Source organism: Pangasianodon hypophthalmus, chromosome 25, assembly GCF_027358585.1.
Source record: "Pangasianodon hypophthalmus isolate fPanHyp1 chromosome 25, fPanHyp1.pri, whole genome shotgun sequence".
In the NCBI taxonomy this organism is placed as follows: domain Eukaryota; kingdom Metazoa; phylum Chordata; class Actinopteri; order Siluriformes; family Pangasiidae; genus Pangasianodon; species Pangasianodon hypophthalmus.
Window position 1 is genome coordinate 9707687 of NC_069734.1, and position 20185 is coordinate 9727871.

Below are 20185 nucleotides of genomic sequence, written 5' to 3' on the forward strand. Positions count from 1 at the left end.
TTGGGCTGATATTTTTCAGCCCGTGTCATCAGCAGCTATTGAGAATGCGCATATGAAATACAGTTACAGGGGTAATGAATGTGATCAAGCTGGACTGTTTGTTATATCATCCAAAATGAGAAACTATGAGTAGATAGACTAAGCACACACTGTCTGATTAAAGTACAAATTACACAAAAGGTCAGAAGAACAAAATGTAAGTTTATTGTGTTTTGGTTTGAACGACAACTTTTTTCCATTATTGTCAAGATTCAAGGTTTATTTGTCAGATGTGCAATTTTAGCAGGTACAAAAGTGCAGTGAAATGAGATGCAGCTACTACAAAGCCTGTGCATATCAAGTACAATAAACGCATTATGCAGACAATATAGCAATGGTGTGTCTTGTGTGACCTGTGTTAACAGGTGCTCTGTGTGTGTGTTGTTATATCTTATATCTGTGGTGTAATATAACATGGTTTTTATTGTTTACTTAGCCTATGGTCTTTACATGAATTCTGAAATTTCATGAGTGTATCAGCCAGGATGTAGTATTGTAGGTTAGTTGGTCATGTCAGTGACTGCTAAGTATACTAAATTTTATAGGAATGTACTGACCTATGTAGGTTTGTATTGTCATATTTGCTATACAGAATATCTGGCAATTATTTGTTTATTTAACAAAGCAAGATATACTGCCTATATTGATACTATAACCATTCCTTATTGTCTCTTGTTTCCTGCAGCACAGTGCTGTGGATTGGATGTACAAATGTAATCAACACCCCACTTGCATTTGCTCTTACTTCCAGTAAGAGTGTCTGTTGTATCTTTTAATGAAAGAGACGGCTGGTCTTGCAGTAAAGAAGGAGATTTGTCAGCTGTGTTTCCCCATGGGTGCAGGTAGCATTTGATTAAATATGCTGACCTCAAGGCAAATCCTCTATAAAGACCTAGACAATTTCATGAGAGAACTCAAAGCAATCAAAAGAATCACAATAGCCAGAATGCGGTTTGCATTCAGAGATGCCCTTCTTTGATTTACAGAATGTCATTGCAATAGGAAGCAGCGAACCTTCCTTTAGTCTTGTTTAGAGCAGAAATTGAAATTTTACAAACCTGTATCTCACATTTATATAAGGCCTGTACCTTTAAATATTCTAATTCATTTCTGTGGTGGTGAATTTTTGAAAACTGTGACCCAGTTACATACAAAATGCATCGTTTGATTCTATCGAGTGAAAAGAGATGAAAGAGCCCAGTGGAGTGTTATCGGGAAACTTGACAGAGATACAGTTCTCTGAGCTGGCACCAAAATCGACATGGTATTGACTGGGGTAGAATAGGTTTCATTAACGAGAGCCATAATTTGACATTGCATGACTTCTGATTGGTCGTGTAGCCTTAGTTTAACTCTGTGTATTTGCCAGTGAGGGGTTTTATTGATAAAGCAGTTAGGATTGATTGTGTTGTCGGCCTTGCTGTGTCTGTAAGAAGATCCTTTGAATGTTTTTCCTACTTTATCTTTCTGAATTCAGCAGGCTGAGGGTCTGGTTCACAACTGCTCTTATCTGCAGGTCCCACACATAAACAAATAGTTATTCTTGTCTTAACCTCAGATTATTCCAATATATGATAAAGACTGCCACAATCTGTAAATCACAGTATTTGATTATTTAATTTACAGACAGCGGCATTTGAAAAATTATTCACTAAATATGAAGTAGACATTGGACAAGTAGAAGTTTCAATATGTTTGCCCAGTCCAATATGCTTGCCCAGTCCTCTAACTAGGCTAAAAAAGTGGCAGCTTATGTTATTGAACTAAAATGTATAACAAGCTACTTAGCTAGTTAAGTCTATTAACGCCAACTAGCATACATTTAACTTAAAAGCGTGACAAGCTAGAGAGCTAGTTAAGTCAACTAACACCAACTAGCATACATTTTGCTCAAAAGTATGAAAAGCTACTTAGCTAGTTAAGTCCATTAACACCAACTAGCATACATTTAACTTAAAAGCATAACAAGCTAGAGAGCTAGTTGAGTCCATTAACACCAACTAGCAACTAACTATTTAACTTAAAAGCATGACTAGCTAGTTTGCTAGTTAAGTCCATTAACACCAACTAGCATACATGTAACTCAAAAGTATGAAAAGTACCAGGCAGTGATGATCGTGAAAATCTCTCAGATGGATGAGCACATTTATGTTGCATTAGCAGGAATGCTAGTATGAGCTGGGATGCTAATATTACCAGCACTAGCATTGAAACCTGCATAGAAGTTAAGTTTGTTTACCAGCTAGAGAGCTAGTTGAGTACATTGACACCAAGTACCATACATTTAACTCAAAGGTATGACAAGGTACTTCGCTTGTTGAGTCCTAACACCAATTAGCATACACAGGAATGAACAGAGACAGAGCAAATTAGTTGCACGTTTAAATTCCCAGGTACAAGGAAGACTTTCATAGCCTTTGCCTTTCTCTTCTTCTGATAATATTTCTGATATTGTGTTTGCATCCTCAGCAAAAAGGCAGTACTAACATTTCAGCTAGGAGCTATGTCTCCACGTATTGCACATACTATATGTTATTTGACTTTAGCTTGAGTCATCATTTTGCTTGTGTTTAACTGCAAGGTTGCTGTTTTGTGCTAGCAGTAGTTACATGCCAGTTTTGCACTATACTGCTTAGTTTCAACCTTGTTTCCACATCATTGTTTTCTTGACACTGAAAGCTAATTTACCTAACTAGTAAAATTAGTTGCTACCAATGGCCATAGTGCGTCTCAGTCTGTAGTTCAGGATGCATCAGGATTTGGGGATGATTACCATGCACTAGAGTAACAGCATCAAGGAACATAATGCCACCACTGAATATATGTCTAATCATGTACTGTATGAATACCACAAAATCAGTTATTAACCAGAATTACTGTATTGCTAGTGTTGGAAAGTTGGATAAAACTACATATATCAAACCACAAGAACAGCTTGGGTATAACATTTTCTCCTTCTACGACCTTTATTGTTAGAGTATAATGGTTGTAATTTATTATTTTGTCACATATTTTGCCCCAGCAAGTGTTCTTAGGCTCCCATTAGAAGTGAATTTCAATTTAACAGGTTGCTTCTTTAAACAGTACAGAAAAATTTTGTAACTGAGGGAAAATCCTTGAGGATTTATGAGGATTTTTGCATATGGATCAAATTCCAATGTACGGACTGCAATGTATCAATTTTGGATTTTCTATAAACCTCCTAGCCACCAGACACAGTGTAGAATACCACCTTGTAAGCGTGCACACACATGCTGACATCTTCCAACACGTCACGTTGTGACAGTATTTGTAATAAATACTGCCGTCATACAGCAATCAATTCCTTTCTTCTTTTTACCTGTGTTTATGTCGGACTACATGATTGCTATATAGTGCTATCCACTTAGCAGCTTGTGAGCACAGTCTGAGCTACAGGTATCATGTTCTCCAAAGCCTTGGTGAGTGTAATTTTTTTTTTCCATATTATAAGCTTTATTCGTAGAACACTACAGGGCTCCATAATTTCCATTAGCCTCAAGTTGGTTTTCCTTTGTCAGCATTACTATGCTACATTTAGCTTGTCACTTGTCATTATTGCATGCTGACGTTCATCTTTATAGGCTCCTGGGAGTTTTTTTCTCCACAGTGTAGGTTGCTTCGCCTGCTCTGAGCAGTTTCTATTCACTGTACATACCCACTTTCTGACTGCCTAGTCAGTTCCTGTAATCCACAGCCTGCTCAGGCTTGGTGAGACGTGTCTAGGGAATCACTGCTATATAATGGTGGTATTTATTGCATATACTGCATCATGTGTCACTAGGTGACCTTGTTGGAAAATCTCAGCATGCATGGACATGTGTACAAGGGAGCATCTGAATGTTTTACAGTATCCCGGGTTCACAGAACAACATTTACATACATACCATATAATTAGTATCATATGGATTGCTCCCAAAATAATTTTAAAATATCCAGGTTAGAGGATGAATGTTAATGTTACAGCCTTTCATCTGTCTGTCAGAAACTAGATGAAGTCCAAGCTGAAGTTCATCCATTGTTTTATCTCTCTCGGGCACCTCCACAGATCCAAACTGACATTTCTCCATCTGTCTTTTATATCCCTCATCGACGCTTGCTATAACCTGCCTCCACACTGTGTTTAAAATGGGAGGCATTTTGGGAAAACAGAAGGCATTTATCCCTTTTCCATCTGGCAGCTGGCACATACACGAGTGCCAGATGCAATGGGACGGGCACCCTGCTCCTTGCAAGATAATATGTTAACCTTGTACTATGATGTGCTAGCCTTTTGACTCAGTTTCTCAAGCTGACTTTGATGTTTTTTTTTGCTGTTGATGTGTTCAGACAGTATCCACTCTTCTCCCTCCTGTGGCATCCTTCTTTGCTCCCAGGTCCTTTCTTTCATTTTATTTCACCTGACCTTTAGCGCATTAGCTGATGATATCTCCTCTCTACCTTCCTCTGTATTTTCATCCAAACCTGGGAGGTTTGTGGTGATAATTCTTGATTCTAGCACATCTCCTGACTCATAACACACTGGTCTGTGTGTGTCCTTCCTCAAAAAGCTTATCAGCTCTCAGGCTTGTCACACAGAACTGCTGTGAGAATGAACAGATTAGTCAAGGTGGACTGACACCAGTTTGCCCAATATTGGAGAAGGAATCCATTTCACTCTCTCTTTTTTTTTCCCCTCTTTACTACACATACTATATATCTTGACACTGCAGTCACATCTGTACACTTACGTGAAATTAAATTGAAATAATAGCTCTTTAGTTATTTCCTGGTGATATTATCTTAAGTTTAAAGTAGTGCATAAACACACTTGCTTCTCCTGGCATTATTATCTACAAATGCTGTTATAAAGAATAACAAAATAAAGTTCAAACTAAAGTATTAATGAGGAGTGGGCTTACTAATCACGTGTTAGTGTGATTAATTAAGATAGTATTGTAAAGTTTGAATTTCCACAGACTTGTTTAAACTCTTTCACTTGAGAACTGTGCAATAAGCATTGTTAAAGTAGTGGTAATTTTTTTTTTCTTTTTTCCTGGGTCAAAAGGTTAAGTGGATTTCTTGTTGACTTAGAAAGAAAATATTTTTTTACATTGATTATGGTAATTATGTTTATTTTAAAAGATATGGAGAGGCAAACAGAAGGCTTGGGTTCTGGCCAGAAAAAGCTGCCTCACTCCTCCTCAAGTCACCCAGAAGACTCCAGTGACAGCGCCGATGAGACGAAGCATGTGAGTTACGCTCTTTTTATGCTGTTTAATACTTTACTGGATTCTAAAGCTCATATTTGCTTGTTTATTACTCACACTTGGGTTTCTTTTTCATTGTATCAGCCACTCTAAGTGCATTATGGGATTTTTTTTTTGTACTCCAGCAGACTGATGTTTCCATTTCCGTTTATTGATTTGGAAGTCTTTTATCCAACTCACAAGTGAGGACAGTCCAAGCTTAGAGCTGTTAAAGCTGACAAACACTGAAAGATTAAATTTCCACATATTTACCGAAAAATTCATGATACCTTGATTTACTGAACGGAAAGTGTGTGTGTGTGTGTGCAAATGAATACACCCAAAATGTATGGAGATTGGAAGCTGACAAAAGTATTTTAATATGAATTTTATATATTTGAATTATGTACACATCATTTTGCCAGAATTTTTTTTTCTTTGTTTTGAACATGCAAGGTGTAAGATTTGCCTTTAAACACATATACTTTGAAATTTAGGGTTACAGGTTTTGACATTTAAAAAATCCTAAATACAAATCTCAAAGTGAGGTTAACCACTCAATGCTTAGCATATGCCTAGCATGACTATTTAGCTAACAATCTAGCTAGTTATGCTTCACTATGCTATGGTAGCTTGCTGGTAAAAGTTAGCTGCTTAATAGAAATTTAGCTATATCAGTAGAATCTTTATGCACTTACCTCATTATTGTTCATATCTTACATTTTGACTCCACTTAACGTCTCCTCACTTCACTTTACTTCATGGATCTGAGTGTGGCAGATGACTGCGAGAGGCTAACTTGAGTTCAACCACTCTGAAAGCATCTACTTTTAACATGTTATGAACATGTTTATAGTGCATTATAAAGTTTTTAACTGCTAAACCTATGTATTCTTTAAACTTTTCTTTCTGATTATATACCGGGTACGAGCACAGTTAGCATTTGCACTTCCAGGGTTGGGGGTTCGATTCTCGCCTCTGCCCTGTGTGCATGGAGTTTGCATGTTCTCCCCATGCCTTGGTGGTTTCCTCCGGGTACTGCAGTTTCCTCCCCCAAGTCCAAAGACATGCATTGTAGGCCGATTGGCATTTCCAAATTGGTGAATGGGTGTGTGAGTGTGATTGTGCCCTGCGATGGGTTAGCACCCCGTCCAGAGATTCCCCCGCCTTGTGCCCCAAGTCCCCTGGGATAGGTTCCAGGTTCCCCATGACCCTGTTTGGGATAAGCGGTACAGAAATTTATCTTTTCATATCCTTTTAAATCTAATTTCATTCATTGTAACTTCAGGTTGGTATAAAGGCTGTCTCATGTCAGCGTAGTGTCACTCTCCATAGGGGTCCAAGGGTGTAACGGACTTAATAGAAACATTGCACATTATCATTCAGGACAACAGTCACATCACTCACTAATGCATTAATGGATGGAGCTTTGTGCGTCTTTGTATTCCAGACACTCTACCACTCCAAGGTCTGTTTACTTCAATTGATTTGTCTGTGTCTTGTAATGTGCAGACTAATGTAAAGGCTGTCTTAATAAGTCTGCTTAAGATGGTATGACTCATTCGCAAAGAGAATTAGAATGCTTTGTATGTACCGTGGGACTAAATGGCCAGTTGTTTTAGTCATAAATTATCAAACACACTTGTTTTACTGCAGCTTATGCAGTGCTTTTGTGCAATGGATGAAGTTCTATGTGATTTCAGAAGAATAATACTCACATGAATCAGTGCCAGTACTGGAAAGATTTTAATCATGTCAGGGTGTTTATGAACACAGGAGAAATTATTAGTCAGCCCTTTCTTTTACTCTATGTGGACACTGAGGCAGTAAATTGTGTCACCTTTTTTCAGTGCAGCGTGACAGCTGCGTCCATACAAATGCTTCTTGCCAGCACTTATGCCATGATCCTAAATGATCTTTCGCTTCATAGCTCACAGTCTCTTCCTACATGCTTCACCAAGCAACAATACACCTTGTGCTAGCAGTTCTTCAAACATTTTTGAATCAGCATCTGATGAAGGCAATGTTTATGCAGCATATGATATAAGCAGATGATATATTCAACTTTAGAACACATTGGGATTGAAATATTTGATTTTACCCTGGAATTTACCACTTTACTTTACAATTACCCTGGATTTTACCACTTTACTAATAAAGTGTGAGATATACAGATTAATTCGTAGGTTATTAGTGTGATACAGATTAATTCATCGTTTTTTTTAAGCTAAAATTTTTTATAATACAAACATTTAATGTACATTTTGGGATAGTCCAACAGAACCTTTTATTCTGGTACTGCAAAAGTTTGAGCAAAAGTTCATTTGTCTTCTTTTACTTGTATTATGTGGATTCCATGAATATTATCATAGAAATATAAAAAGAAATTACTCTGTAAGGTGAACTGCAAGGTCCCTGGTTCTTTCTTGGTACTATCCTGGCTCTATCCAGGGTTCCTGGTTCTCCGGATTCCTCCCACCTCCCATTGTTCCTGGGATAAGCTCCGGATCCACTGCGACCCTGACCAGGATAAAGCATTTATTGAAGATGATGATGATGACGAATGTGCTATATAGTAAATCATTTTCTACTAGGTAAATGGCATATTGACATGTGCAAAGTGATAAGAAATGTAGTAATAAGAAGCATTTTCCTTCTTATTTTTAAATGAACTGAAGCAATAAAAAGCCAATTTTGCACCAGATGCAGTAGATGTGTCGCACAGTGCAGCACAAGCACAGCAGCATCACCACATCTATTGTGCTCTCATGTTCTTGTGGCCCAGATGGATGCAACGTGTCATGTGAAGCATGAAGCACACAAAGCATGTTTTTTTTTTTTCAGATGAATTCTATTTCTGTCATGGTTTCCAGCTAGAAACACTACAAAACACAATAATAATATAATATTCTGTAATAAATGCCTTTTCTACACAGGAAATCAGGTGTATTATAGCCTGAAAGTGGCATCAGTTAAAATTCAACCTTTGTGAAAGTTTTATTTGCCAGAGCGTAGGAGTAAAAAAAATCCAGTTTGATTAATCAATCTTATGTGATCATATACAGTTATACTGTATGTACTATATGTTTACAATAATCTGACTGACAGATTTTTATATACAGATATTTGCACATTATATTTACTAACCCAGTGCAATGAAGCACAAAAATGAAGCTACAAGCTTAGTGCACATGCAGTGTAAATTGAAAAGCATCACAGAGCAGATGCATCGTGGGCTTAAGAATGTTAATATAACTTCTGACAATGAGAAAGCTGCTAGAACTGTGTGCTTCTGCTGCCATCTTACCACATATATGAGGATTTGTTTTTTTTAAAAGGGTGCGTTTTAGGTGAAAATAGACCCAACCCTTCTAGTAGCCTGGCTCTGCCCATTTGTACAGCATAACCAGGGCTGGACTATAATCAAGGTTTAAAATGGGATGTAGGAGGTAGAGAAGCACTTTCATGGATAGGTCACAGTTTTCTCTATTGTGGATGACTACATGCAGCGTCATTTTCCTATTTACTCTTGGGTAACAAGCCACGGTTATACTCATGGTCGTACTCATATACTCATAACCCTCGTGCTGAAAAAGGAGGTGGAGGTGTTTTTGGTATTTAAAAAAATATATATATATATTTGGTCATTTTGAGCTACTATTTCCAGAAAACAAAATATATTAACATTTATAGCACTAACATTTATAGGACCCCTTGACCATACACTGACTTTATGGAATTTCTTTACTGAATTTTTATCTAATCTCTTTTTTGAAGTGATAATCATATTCAAGATTCATGTGGCGAATGAAAATGACTCTTTGTGCATAGCATTTGTATCCATTCTGGGTTGTGTTAGTATTGTCTGATATACAGTACTGTGCAAAAGTCTTAGGCACATGCAAAGAAATGCTGTAGAGCAAAGATGCCTTCAAAAATAATGAAACTAAATGTTTCTACATTAAAAAAAATACTATAAAGGGCAGTAAACAGTAATAAATGAAACAAAGTCAATATTTGGTGTGACGATCATTCGGTTTTGAAAAAATAGTAGTCTCAGGTACAATTTGTGCAGTTTTATAAGGAAATGAGCTGTAAGTGTTACTGAGCATCATGCAGAACCAGCCACAGTTCTTCTGGAGACTTTGACTGTCACTCTTGCTTCTTATTTTTGCAGCAAAACCCAGCAGCCTTCATTATGTTTTTTTTTGTCTGAAAAATGGTCTATTTATGTAATATGCTGCTTTCTTTACTGACATACAAACATTTTTCTGTAACATTTAATTTTTTTCTTGAAAACTAATGTTTGGAAATCTAAAATGTTTTGTACTAAATCAATAATGTAGAAGTCATAAAATAAAAAACTAAAACAAAGTTTGTACTAAAAAAAATAGGGTGCCTAAGACTTTTGCACAGTACTGTATAACTGTCTATATGTCTATATAACAATTTCATAACACTTTTTATGAAGTTATCACTAGCTATCATTATCACTACAGTTTCATACAGTACATATATACATATATACTGTTATATGTATTATATTACTATTATATATTTAAACTCTGTACGCATTTGATTTTGTAGAGTGAACATTTTCAGTAGTGTTAAATCTAGCATTTTTTTTTATTGTTTATTTTTATGTATTTATCTACAGGAATATTTGCTTTTCCCTGCCTACATTTCTTTACCTACCTGAGATCCATGTAAAATCCTCCATCGTCATTCCAATTTTCCATTCTTCACCCAGAATCTCAAATATCTTTCTGTCAATACTACACGTAAATAGTTAAGCCACTTTTTGAAATCACTTGCTTTCTGTGGCTGAATCTCAAACCATGTTCTATTGAACCACTACATCATGTCCACTAGATAGAGTATCCAGAACTATAAGGTTATACTTTATGTAGTTATTATCTGTGGAGAATAGAAAGCCATTTGGGATTCTGTGTGAAGACGAGCTTGAAGGCGAAATTTTTGTGTAGTCCCTGTTATACGGCAAATGTGTAAATGTATGTGTTTTTCTCATTTACTCCTTTTAAATAATCAGTTTAGTAAAATATATATATTTAACTGATTCACAGTGCAACAGCATGCAAATCTGAGTGTTTATTAACCCAGAGGTCAATTTAAATCTATTTCATGCCCACCACTGGCATGACGTTCAGTGCTAACAGCAGTCAGAGGTGGAGAGAAGGGAAACTGTGATTTTAGGAATTATCTAAATGGAGTTTCTGATTCTGTAGTAGGGAAATGTGGAGCATAGCCTTGCAGGAGATCCACTGACTTAGAGTGAATGAGACGTGTGTGTGTGTGTGTCAAGCTAGCACTTTTTTTTTAAAAAAGCAGACTGCAAGGTATAAGAGCAGTCTAATAAGAGCAGCATGACATATGAAGGGTTGAGTGTGTGTGTGTGTGTGTGTGTGAGTGGTGAGTGGGGGTCTTTTGTGGCCTGTTTTCTGCTTGTAGTTGATAATATACTGCACTCTGATGAAGAATGGACATAGGCACGTTGTTCCCATTGAGTCCCATTGATTTTCTCCTGTTCCAATGATTGATTTTCTTCCTGACCATTAATCCCACTCTCACTACACTTCCCTCTCATTGGCTACACCACAGTCTTGCACAGGTTGCTTCTTTACTCACTATAAAAAAACTGAAAATAGGTATTGAACAGAATTCAGTTTATTTACTATGCCCTTAGTCACTTAGTCATTTATGTCCTTTAAAAAATTTGTTTTTATACGCAATTTTTGGTCACTTTGTTTTGGACCTAGTGGCTTTTTTGGAGATTTTCAAAACAGTCTGGTTCACCTGAGTAAAAGTCTAAATTGATATCTGCAATCCTTTGAGAGTCTTTATATTGGTCTTTATATTGCTTGTCTGTTGTGCTCAGCATGAACTCATTGGTCATATGAGGGGTTACAATATAATGCTACAGTGCTTAGTGGACACTTTTGTGAAAAATACAGCCCTCTCAAGCTTTCAGAGATTCCCTGAAGCTGCAGAAATTAGACAGATCCCTCAAAATCACGTTTGAGCTGGAGTGTCTTTAGTCAGACTGGTATTGGAGAGCGAATTATATTGAAATATTGGAAATACATATTGAAATATTGGATTAAACCTAGACATAGTTTTGTTAGTTGGGGTCACAAATTAGATCTGGATGTGGACTATGAGGAATCATTTTTATGGTCAGTCAGTAGGAAGGTAAGAGAGGTAGTGGATATGTTCTGGATATGTAATTGGAATGTACTTTCTCATATATATATATATATATATATATATATATATATATATATATATATATATATATAGTATGTGATCACTGAAGGCGAAAAACAGGTGAACTGAAGTCATGATGCATACATTAGTTTATTATACAAGAGTTAGTTCTGGTCCACTAATTTGATGGCATTCCAAGAGTGCCTATAATTCCTATAACCGCACTGGGACAGTCTACTGTGTGTATGACTCCACTCGTCTGTGTTCTCCATGTAAAATTCCACTTCCTAGTTCGAAACAGTTACTACATTAGTGTTAGCAACATCAGCAAACAGGGCAAAAGATACTTTTGTGGAATGTAACTTTTGACTTAAAATATGAAAGCTCATCGGTTGAAGATGAAAAGGAAGAAGGGAAGCCAATTTTACTGGAAGCACCTTTAACGGAAATGTACAAGTCCATTTGAGCTAGCTAGTGAGCTAGTCGACATGCTATAAAGTGAGTGTGGCTTCTTCAGGATCTATTTCCTCTAGCGGAGCAAAAAAATAAACAGTACGTTTGGCAATATTGTGTCTGAAATGTCACTCATTCAATATTAATTTGTTTATAGAACTGTTGTATAATATACAACTGTTATACTGAAAATTGGCACAGCTGTGATTCAGTTCAATTTATCCATTCAGTCGTGTCCAACTCTCAGCGAATTTATAGGCGAGCGTTCTCCATGCTTTCCTGTCGAGCACTGCTTCTTTCAACTGCTTGATGTTCATACTGGTATCTGCTTTGATGGTGTCGAGCCAGTGTGTTCTTTGTCGGCCCCTTCTACCTCCGGCCAAATCAAAGCCGTGCCGATATTCCATATAACCACACTCTTGCGCGTGCGATATTACCTGATTAACACACATACAAGCACTAGGGATGTGAATATATCATTCGGATTGAACTAGGTGTGAGCATTAGGACTGGGATCCTGCAGGACGAAGCAAAAAAAGAAAAAAGGTCACACATATCTTGTGGGAAGGGTTGCCAGGTTTCAGCAAAATATCCTACCTCAGTACAACCCAAAAACCACACAAAAAGACTTGTAACTAACCTGAAATGTTCATGCATAGGAAAATGTAGATACATTTTTCTTATTCTGTTCAGTTTCTGCCTGGGAAACAAGCCAGCCAGGGAACCATTTAACTGTAAAATCAATTCCCCATCATTTGCTTATTATTTAAAGGTGTGCTGTAATATTTAGTGAAACAAACTGACATAAATGCATGAACTAAGCAGAGTTGAGCTGTGCAGCAAGCCAAGATTATCTTGTGGATTATTTCCTTACAACAAACTACCATGTAATATAGTAGAAAATAAATAATGAGCGGCCATGGGGATTTTGTATGTAGACTACTTTTTATTCTCTATTTGTGATGATGAAAATAGATAAATATTTCCTCTCATTACATGCTGTGAGGTGGTTTTGCTGAATCTGGTGATATACAGTAGTGTACAATATAATACTTTATGTTACTGTTACATTTATGACATGATTATGCAAAGCAAACATGAAAACTGGACTTACTTTTGAAATTGCAGGTATGAAAGGGTTAAACATGTCCATTTTTTTCCATTATAATGAATGTATATGGAACTTAAGCAGAAGCAGTGATTCAGATGATGAACCTCTGATAGTAGCCATTACATCATTACACTTAATACAGTTCTATTACATGGCTCCTCGGGCAATTTCTTGCATATTAGTCAGAAGGATATGAAACTGAGACATCAAAGTAATTTCTTGTATAGCATGTCATCGAAAAAATCAAAGAGTTAAGGTTAGAATAGTGTGTTAAAATTAGAATAGAGCATTACAAAGAGAAACCTGGTAAGTCAGTAATGTATTTTAGTAACTTAATGCACCTTCTATAGATAATTTACATGTTCTTCTATTTATATGTTCTGATTATACACCCCTGTATTTTAGATTCCTTATCATCTTTCATCAATTTTGAAAGCATCAGTGCTGTGAAAGTGTGTATTTTTCTGCTATTAGACTTGGCAGGGTTGACCTTAGATCACTCAGGCTCTTGATGTATTTTAAGGCTGGCACTGCTCCACAATGGTGTGTGTGTGTTTGTGTGTGTGTGTGTGTGTGTGACAGGTTGACTTGTGTGTTCATGCGAAGTTAAGGTGAGTGTGTTTGTTTGAAGAGACCCAGGGGAGCAAAACTCCAGACAGCTAGATTCTCCACTCACATCCATCTGGCCATGTGTATTAGTGGACTGGCCTTTCATTGGTGTGTGTAAGACTTTGTACAAGTTCTTCACTTCAGAGGGAAAGAGACTTCTGAGAGCTTTTAGCAGTCTCCAGACATGGCTTAAAAGAATATTTTTGAGCTCAGCATGAGCAAGAGAAAGTTCTGAAGGACGTTTAGTTGAGTTGAGCTGAGTTGAGATGAGTTGAGTACGACTCCCAGGCAAAGATGACTTTGAGAACAGGTCATATAATGTATTCTTAATTAAAATGTCAGACAAATACCTCATGCTTCAGTGACAAGACTAAAGGAAGTTGTTCTTGTGATAACAGCAAATTAGGGACAAATCTGTGAAATCAAGCATGCATAATGTGTATATTTAGTCATATTGGACACACTCTTTGTTGGGAGGCTCTTTCTCCTCTAAGCAGTTAACACACACACACACACGGCTTAATATTATTCAATCATTTCATGTACTATCAGGCAGATAATCCCAAACAGTCCAAATTATTCAATTATTATTATTTTTTAAAAATCAGATCAGCACGTTTCCCTTATATTTTGTTTTCCCAGCAGCCATTGTCAGCTGAGAGTTATTTAAGCAATATCACATGAGCAAGAGAGCAGTTATACTGAATATCGGCAAGGCTGTGCCTTGGCCGTAGGCACGAGCCCGCAGCGTGAGTACTGTAGGTAATCACAACCGTGCTTCAGTATAACCATGCAATTGCAATTGCGATATTGCTTTTATACAGCAGTCCTATAAACATCAGAATAATGTATTCACATCCCTTGTGCATGTGTGTGTGTTAATCAAGCAATATTGCATGAGCAATATTCGGTTATGCTGAATATTGGCACGACTTTGATTTGGCCGTAGGTAATCACAGCCGTGCCAATATTCAGTATAACTGCGTGATCGCGAGTGTGACATTGCTTTTATACAACAGTTTTATAAACAAGAAATTAATATTGAGTAAGTGACATTTCAGACACAATGGCCAAATGTTTTGATTTTTTTTTTCTGGTAAATTGGTGTCCCTTCTCCCTTTTCATCTTCATCTGACGAGCTTTTATATTTTATGTCAAAGTTATATTCCTCAAGGGTATCATTTTCCATATCCGCTGATGGTGTGTGTGTGTGTGTGTGTGTGTGCACATTGGCATTGGGGGATCCCACAGATTTGCATATGGAATAACTGAAAAAAAACCAACATTGTCTACAGATTAGTACTATTATTTATTTAATTATTTATTTTCATTTCTTTTATGTTTAAGATGTTTTAAATGGTTACATGTAATGTAAAGATAGCTGAGACAGATGCAGTTGCAGGTAAGGCAGCATTTAATAAAGACATATATATTTCACACAATTATTTTCATATTACACAAAGCTAAGTTAAACTGAATGATTAGTATTGGCTGTAATCATAATTTTTGAGCAGATTCCTTCAGTCATACTATGTGTATACAATATACACTCACCAGCCACTTTAATAAGGACACATAAAAATTATAAAATCATGCAGATACAGGTCAGAATGGAAGAAAATGTGATCTCAGAGACCATGGCATGTTTGTTGGTGGCAGATGGGCAGGTGTGAATACTTCAGAAAGTGCTGATCTCCTGGGATTTTCACACACAGTTTACACAGAATGGTGCGAAAAACAAACAAACAAACAAACAAAAAGCATCCAGTGAGTGGCAGTTGTACATGCGGAAATGCCTTGCTGATGAAAGAGATCAGACTAGAATGGCCAGATAACCACTCTTTACAACCGTGGTGAGCAGAAAAGCATCTCAGAAAGCAGTGCAAGTTAAATCTTAAGGCAGATGGGAAATAACAGCTGAAGAGCACATCAGATTCCACATCTGTCAGCCAGGAACAGGAATCTGAGGCTACAGTGGGCACAGGCTCCATGTGTCCAATTCCAGTGAGCCTGTAGACTGTATATATGCGGGGGAGGAGAGGGCCATTAAAAGGGAATGAAGAATAACATTAATGATGAGTGGAGAATAGATTCCCCATCTACCAGAGCTGCAAACTAAGCAGCCGTGCTGGATTTATTTATAGATCGTTCATTTATAAAGCATAGAGTTGCTTTACTCTAAATTTTCTCTAGCTGTCTCATCACTTTTTGGATTTTTTGCAGTATAATACAGAATAAGTAATACGAGAATGTTATGTTTTTATTTTTAATTCATTTGACGTAATTTGAAAACTGTCCATGTTTTTATATTTTATGAGATACACCCTTACAGTCCAAATGGTTTTATTGTTCAAATGGTTTGTCCAAATATTTGCCTAAACTGTTGTTAATATCATTTAACCCTCACATTTTTTTTATAGATTTTCCCCTAGAAATCCTTCAGTAATACTGTGTACTATAAATAGTGTGAATATCAATTTTACTTTCAAGCAAGCTTTCCATTTGCATCCCCCGCAGTGTAACAGTTTTCCAGCTGAAAGCACTAAGATGTAATGATGAGTTATGGAGATTTCTGGGGGGAGAACTCTAGGCTATTAAATGAAAAGCAATTACATTAAATATCCAAAATCTGTGGGTTAAGCTTCGGTGAGCTTCTGTGTTTACCCTACCGAGACCTCAATTATCCTTAGTAAATCCATTTGTTATATTGTTATTATAACAAACAGGAAATGCACAATACAAAACAAACAGATGCAGAACCGGGCTAAACATTTTTTTTTTTAGGCCATAATTTTTTTCATATACTAAATATATATTCATATATTCAGCTGGAAGCTATTATTATTATTATTATTCACTTATTCATTCTGGTTTGCTGAATTAATGCACCTTATTTTTAACCTGAGAATAGTGCAGCTGTTTTGTCCTGTTATATAAGCGCGATTGATTGGATCTCTTGCAAAATGAGTTTAAAGAGTTCTCATAACTTTATATACAGTATATACAGTATACTGCAAAACCAATGAAACCAATGGCATCCCTGTCTACCCAAGATAGCAAGTTTAAATAGTGATGATCTGGCTGTAAGCCAGGGGAGCAAAATTCTCTCTCCCCTGTTAATCACAGTGACACTAGCCGAGCTCATGTATGCAGACGAGGGCAGATATCTTTTTTTTGTCTTACGCTGTCCTGTGACACAGTTGAGGTGTCTGGCTTTAATTTGGCATTAATTTCATTTTGCCAGATTTCTATTACGTTTCTGGATGTAGCTATATTACTATTTTATAACCTTCTCATATGTTGTCTTACATCCCCTTCTCCTTAGTATCTTAAGCTGCAGAAGCTCTGAAAAATAACACAGTGAGAGCAACCTTTCATTCAGCCCAAATATAGCAGACAAATATGTCAGATGTCCCTGAAAACCCCATCTGAAGTCACTACAATTGCATTTTGGCAAACAGCCAAAAATGACAGAAAATAAAATGACAGTAATTAAAAGAAATTGACATTCTAGCCACAAATTAATATATTAAGGCCACAAATTAAGATTCTCAGAGTCTATTCTGTGTCCATGAAATTACTTGTGGCAATTACTGTATTTTAAAATGAGAAGTCAATTGAATTATCTCATTGTGACCACAGGAACATACTGTAAGCATGGAGATGATTTATAATATTACACTTAAATCTTTGAATGATGCATAAATACATATTGGAGTCGTGTATATTCCATTTATATGCTATTAGCCCTTGTCACCTTAAGCAAATTCTTTCTTTCCTGTTCCTGCCAATAAATGAACTGGAAGCCATGTATTACGTATGACGTTCTGACAAGATATTAAGTTGTGGGCTCAGTTTACACAATTAGTGGCCATGAGATTTTGTGAGAGTTCGTGGCCTCAAAATATTAATTCATGGACTTGATGTATTAATTTGTGGCTGCGCTCTTTAAAAATAACCACCGTGTCACCTCAGTGGCTCTATAGAAGGACGCCCTGAGTGTGGTTCCCTTGTCGATAAAAACGCTACCCAGTCGGAAAAGTACTTTTGAAGGATTTGGTTACTCAGACAGTTTCCTTTAGAATATAATGCAGCTTAAATCTTGCTGACTTTTTTCCACTTGCACTGAAAATATGCAAGTCAAGATAGAGAGGCTTCAGCAAAATCTATTAAAAATCTTGGAAGTCATGCCTTAGAGAAAGATATTCTAAGGTAACTTGTTTTCCTTGGGAAAGTTTGCACAGATTTGTTGCACAGATTCTGACAGATCCATGATCCAAGCCGCTGTTTCGACTTTCCCCTAACAATAAGAAACATCAAAAGCTGTTACATCGCTGAGTCTGACATGCTTCCATTTACTGCTTCCAGCAAGAGAAATGCAGTCTTTACTGCTGACTCCTACTTGCCTTATTATACGTTATCTCCAACCACCATTCGACCCCTCGCCCTGCGCCACTCGTCCTGCTCCTCTCTGCTCCCTGCCCTGCTAATCTAACAAGGTGGAATTCATTAACCTTGCCCATATTCCTGGCCACATTTCTCCAGTGGTTGCTGGGTGCCAGGAGCTGGTTATCATTCCTGCATTGTCGACGGGCTGATGGAGGCAGAGAGAATCTAGAGCTCATTTATTTATGAGTCCTGCACTCCGCCTAGCACCAGGGTCAATAACATCTCACACTCCGACAGCAGTGGATAGCAGCAGCATGCAGGCCAAGCAGCACTGAGGCCAATCATTTAGACACCTTTAGCCGAGGTTCTGAAGCCTCTAGCACCGGCAGTGAGACAGGGGTCATGGCACTTGGCTTAATTGGAACGGAGAAGTTTTTTTTGGGCATGGCCTCATTATTTTATGGAGCTCAGATGGATTGTTGTCGTGTCTCAAGAATTTTATGTGCTACGAATGTCCGATGACATCATTAGAGATGTTTCAGAGGTTTGTGTTAGAAATAGTCTGGAAAAAAAGTGACAAAAATGTCACAGAAGCGATGCAGATGATTTGAGATATTTTATAGGCTATAATTTAGGTTTAATCCTGGCTAGAATTATGTCATGATGTGCCTAGAAGCTGCCAGGTATTTTTAAAATGCACTTATCAATTCTCCCACGCTATTAGCAGGTGAGTTATAAGTGAGGTGAATTTTGTCATCATATTTCTGGTTCATTTACATCTTCAGTGGTTTGTCATTTTAGTGCCAGCTGTTTCATTTGTGTGTCATTATCAGAGACAGCTTCTGGGCTCCAGCATTATAGTTATAAACGTTACATGATTGTCACGCTTCACTCCTTCTCACCCACACTCTCTGTACACACACACACACACACACACACACACCATCTATCTCTCTCTCTCTCTCTCTTTCTCTCAACTACACTGTTTGTCTTTTCTAATCGTCCACCTGTCACCCTCGTTTGCAGAAACAACGGTGTTAAGAGTTTACGCAGTCTTTGAAGCGTAGCAGATTTGATTTGATTACACACATTACCCAGGCATTTATGTGTGTAGTTGTGATTTAGGTACTACTTTTTACACACTGTTTGTAAATTGAACAATCCATTACAGACAGACAGAGTAGCATCGTTTTTAATTGCTTTCCTTTCCCACAAGTCTGTAAAATGAGATTTTCCGTCTAAAGCAGCAGGTTTTAGGGAGAAAGTTCACTAATTGTACATACCCAGAGCTAGCTAAAATATCATTTGTATTGCCTCTCAGGACTTAGTGTTGGTACTTTGTCATGTTGCTTCTTATTGTGCTCTGCATTGAGGCACTGTCTTCGTGGTGACTGTTTGGCAGCGATATAGCAGGGATTAGGAGGCGAAGGCTGACTGGGATTAGTGTTAATGGGAAAGCAGAAACCTGTACACACCCGTTGAAGAGTCTTCCCTCCTGAGCCTCAGAGACAACTGAGCAATGAGGTGCTGCGTAAACAACAGCATTTTGTTTTCTTTGACTTGTCCTGTGAGAAGCAGGCTTATTAGAAATGAGCTTTTTTTTGTATAACATGATCAGTCTGCATTTGTCTCCTGATGTGAAGCCTTTTGTTTTGTTACAGTGAAATCATTTTTCTTGTGAAGGAATTTTCTTTGACAAGAAGAAAAACATAGCAAAAACCTTATTGTGCTGCCTTATGTGATGTACGTGGGATTATACCAGAATCAAACTTCAATTCAATTCAGTTCAAAACTTCAATCATTGTATCTTTCTGATATGGCTGAGAAAACATTTTAATGTTCATTCATTCATTCATTCATTCATTCATTCATTTTTGTATCTTTATCCTGGTCAGACTTGCGATGGATCTGGAGTCTATCCTGGGAATATTCTGGGTGCATGGCGGGAATACACCCTGGACGGGACAGTATACCACAGGGCACCATGCACACACATATTAACACTCTCACTCACACCTAGGGTCAATTTAGCATAGACAATCTCCCTGGGATGTTTTTGGGAGGTGGGAGGAAACTGGAAAACCCAGAGGAAACCCACACAGTCATGATGAGT

At 37.3% G+C, this 20185-nt stretch overlaps 1 protein-coding gene across 2 annotated transcripts in view; it reads left to right on the forward strand.

Annotated features, from left to right (window-relative positions):
• b4galnt4b (beta-1,4-N-acetyl-galactosaminyl transferase 4b) overlaps nucleotides 1-20185 on the forward strand; it is an 88857-nt gene that overhangs the window by 23458 nt on the left and 45214 nt on the right. For both annotated transcript variants that reach the window (XM_026937412.3, XM_026937413.3), the window contains exon 3: nucleotides 5182-5288. In XM_026937412.3, coding sequence (XP_026793213.3) covers nucleotides 5182-5288 — 107 coding nt within the window. The remainder of the gene's footprint in view (nucleotides 1-5181; nucleotides 5289-20185) is intronic.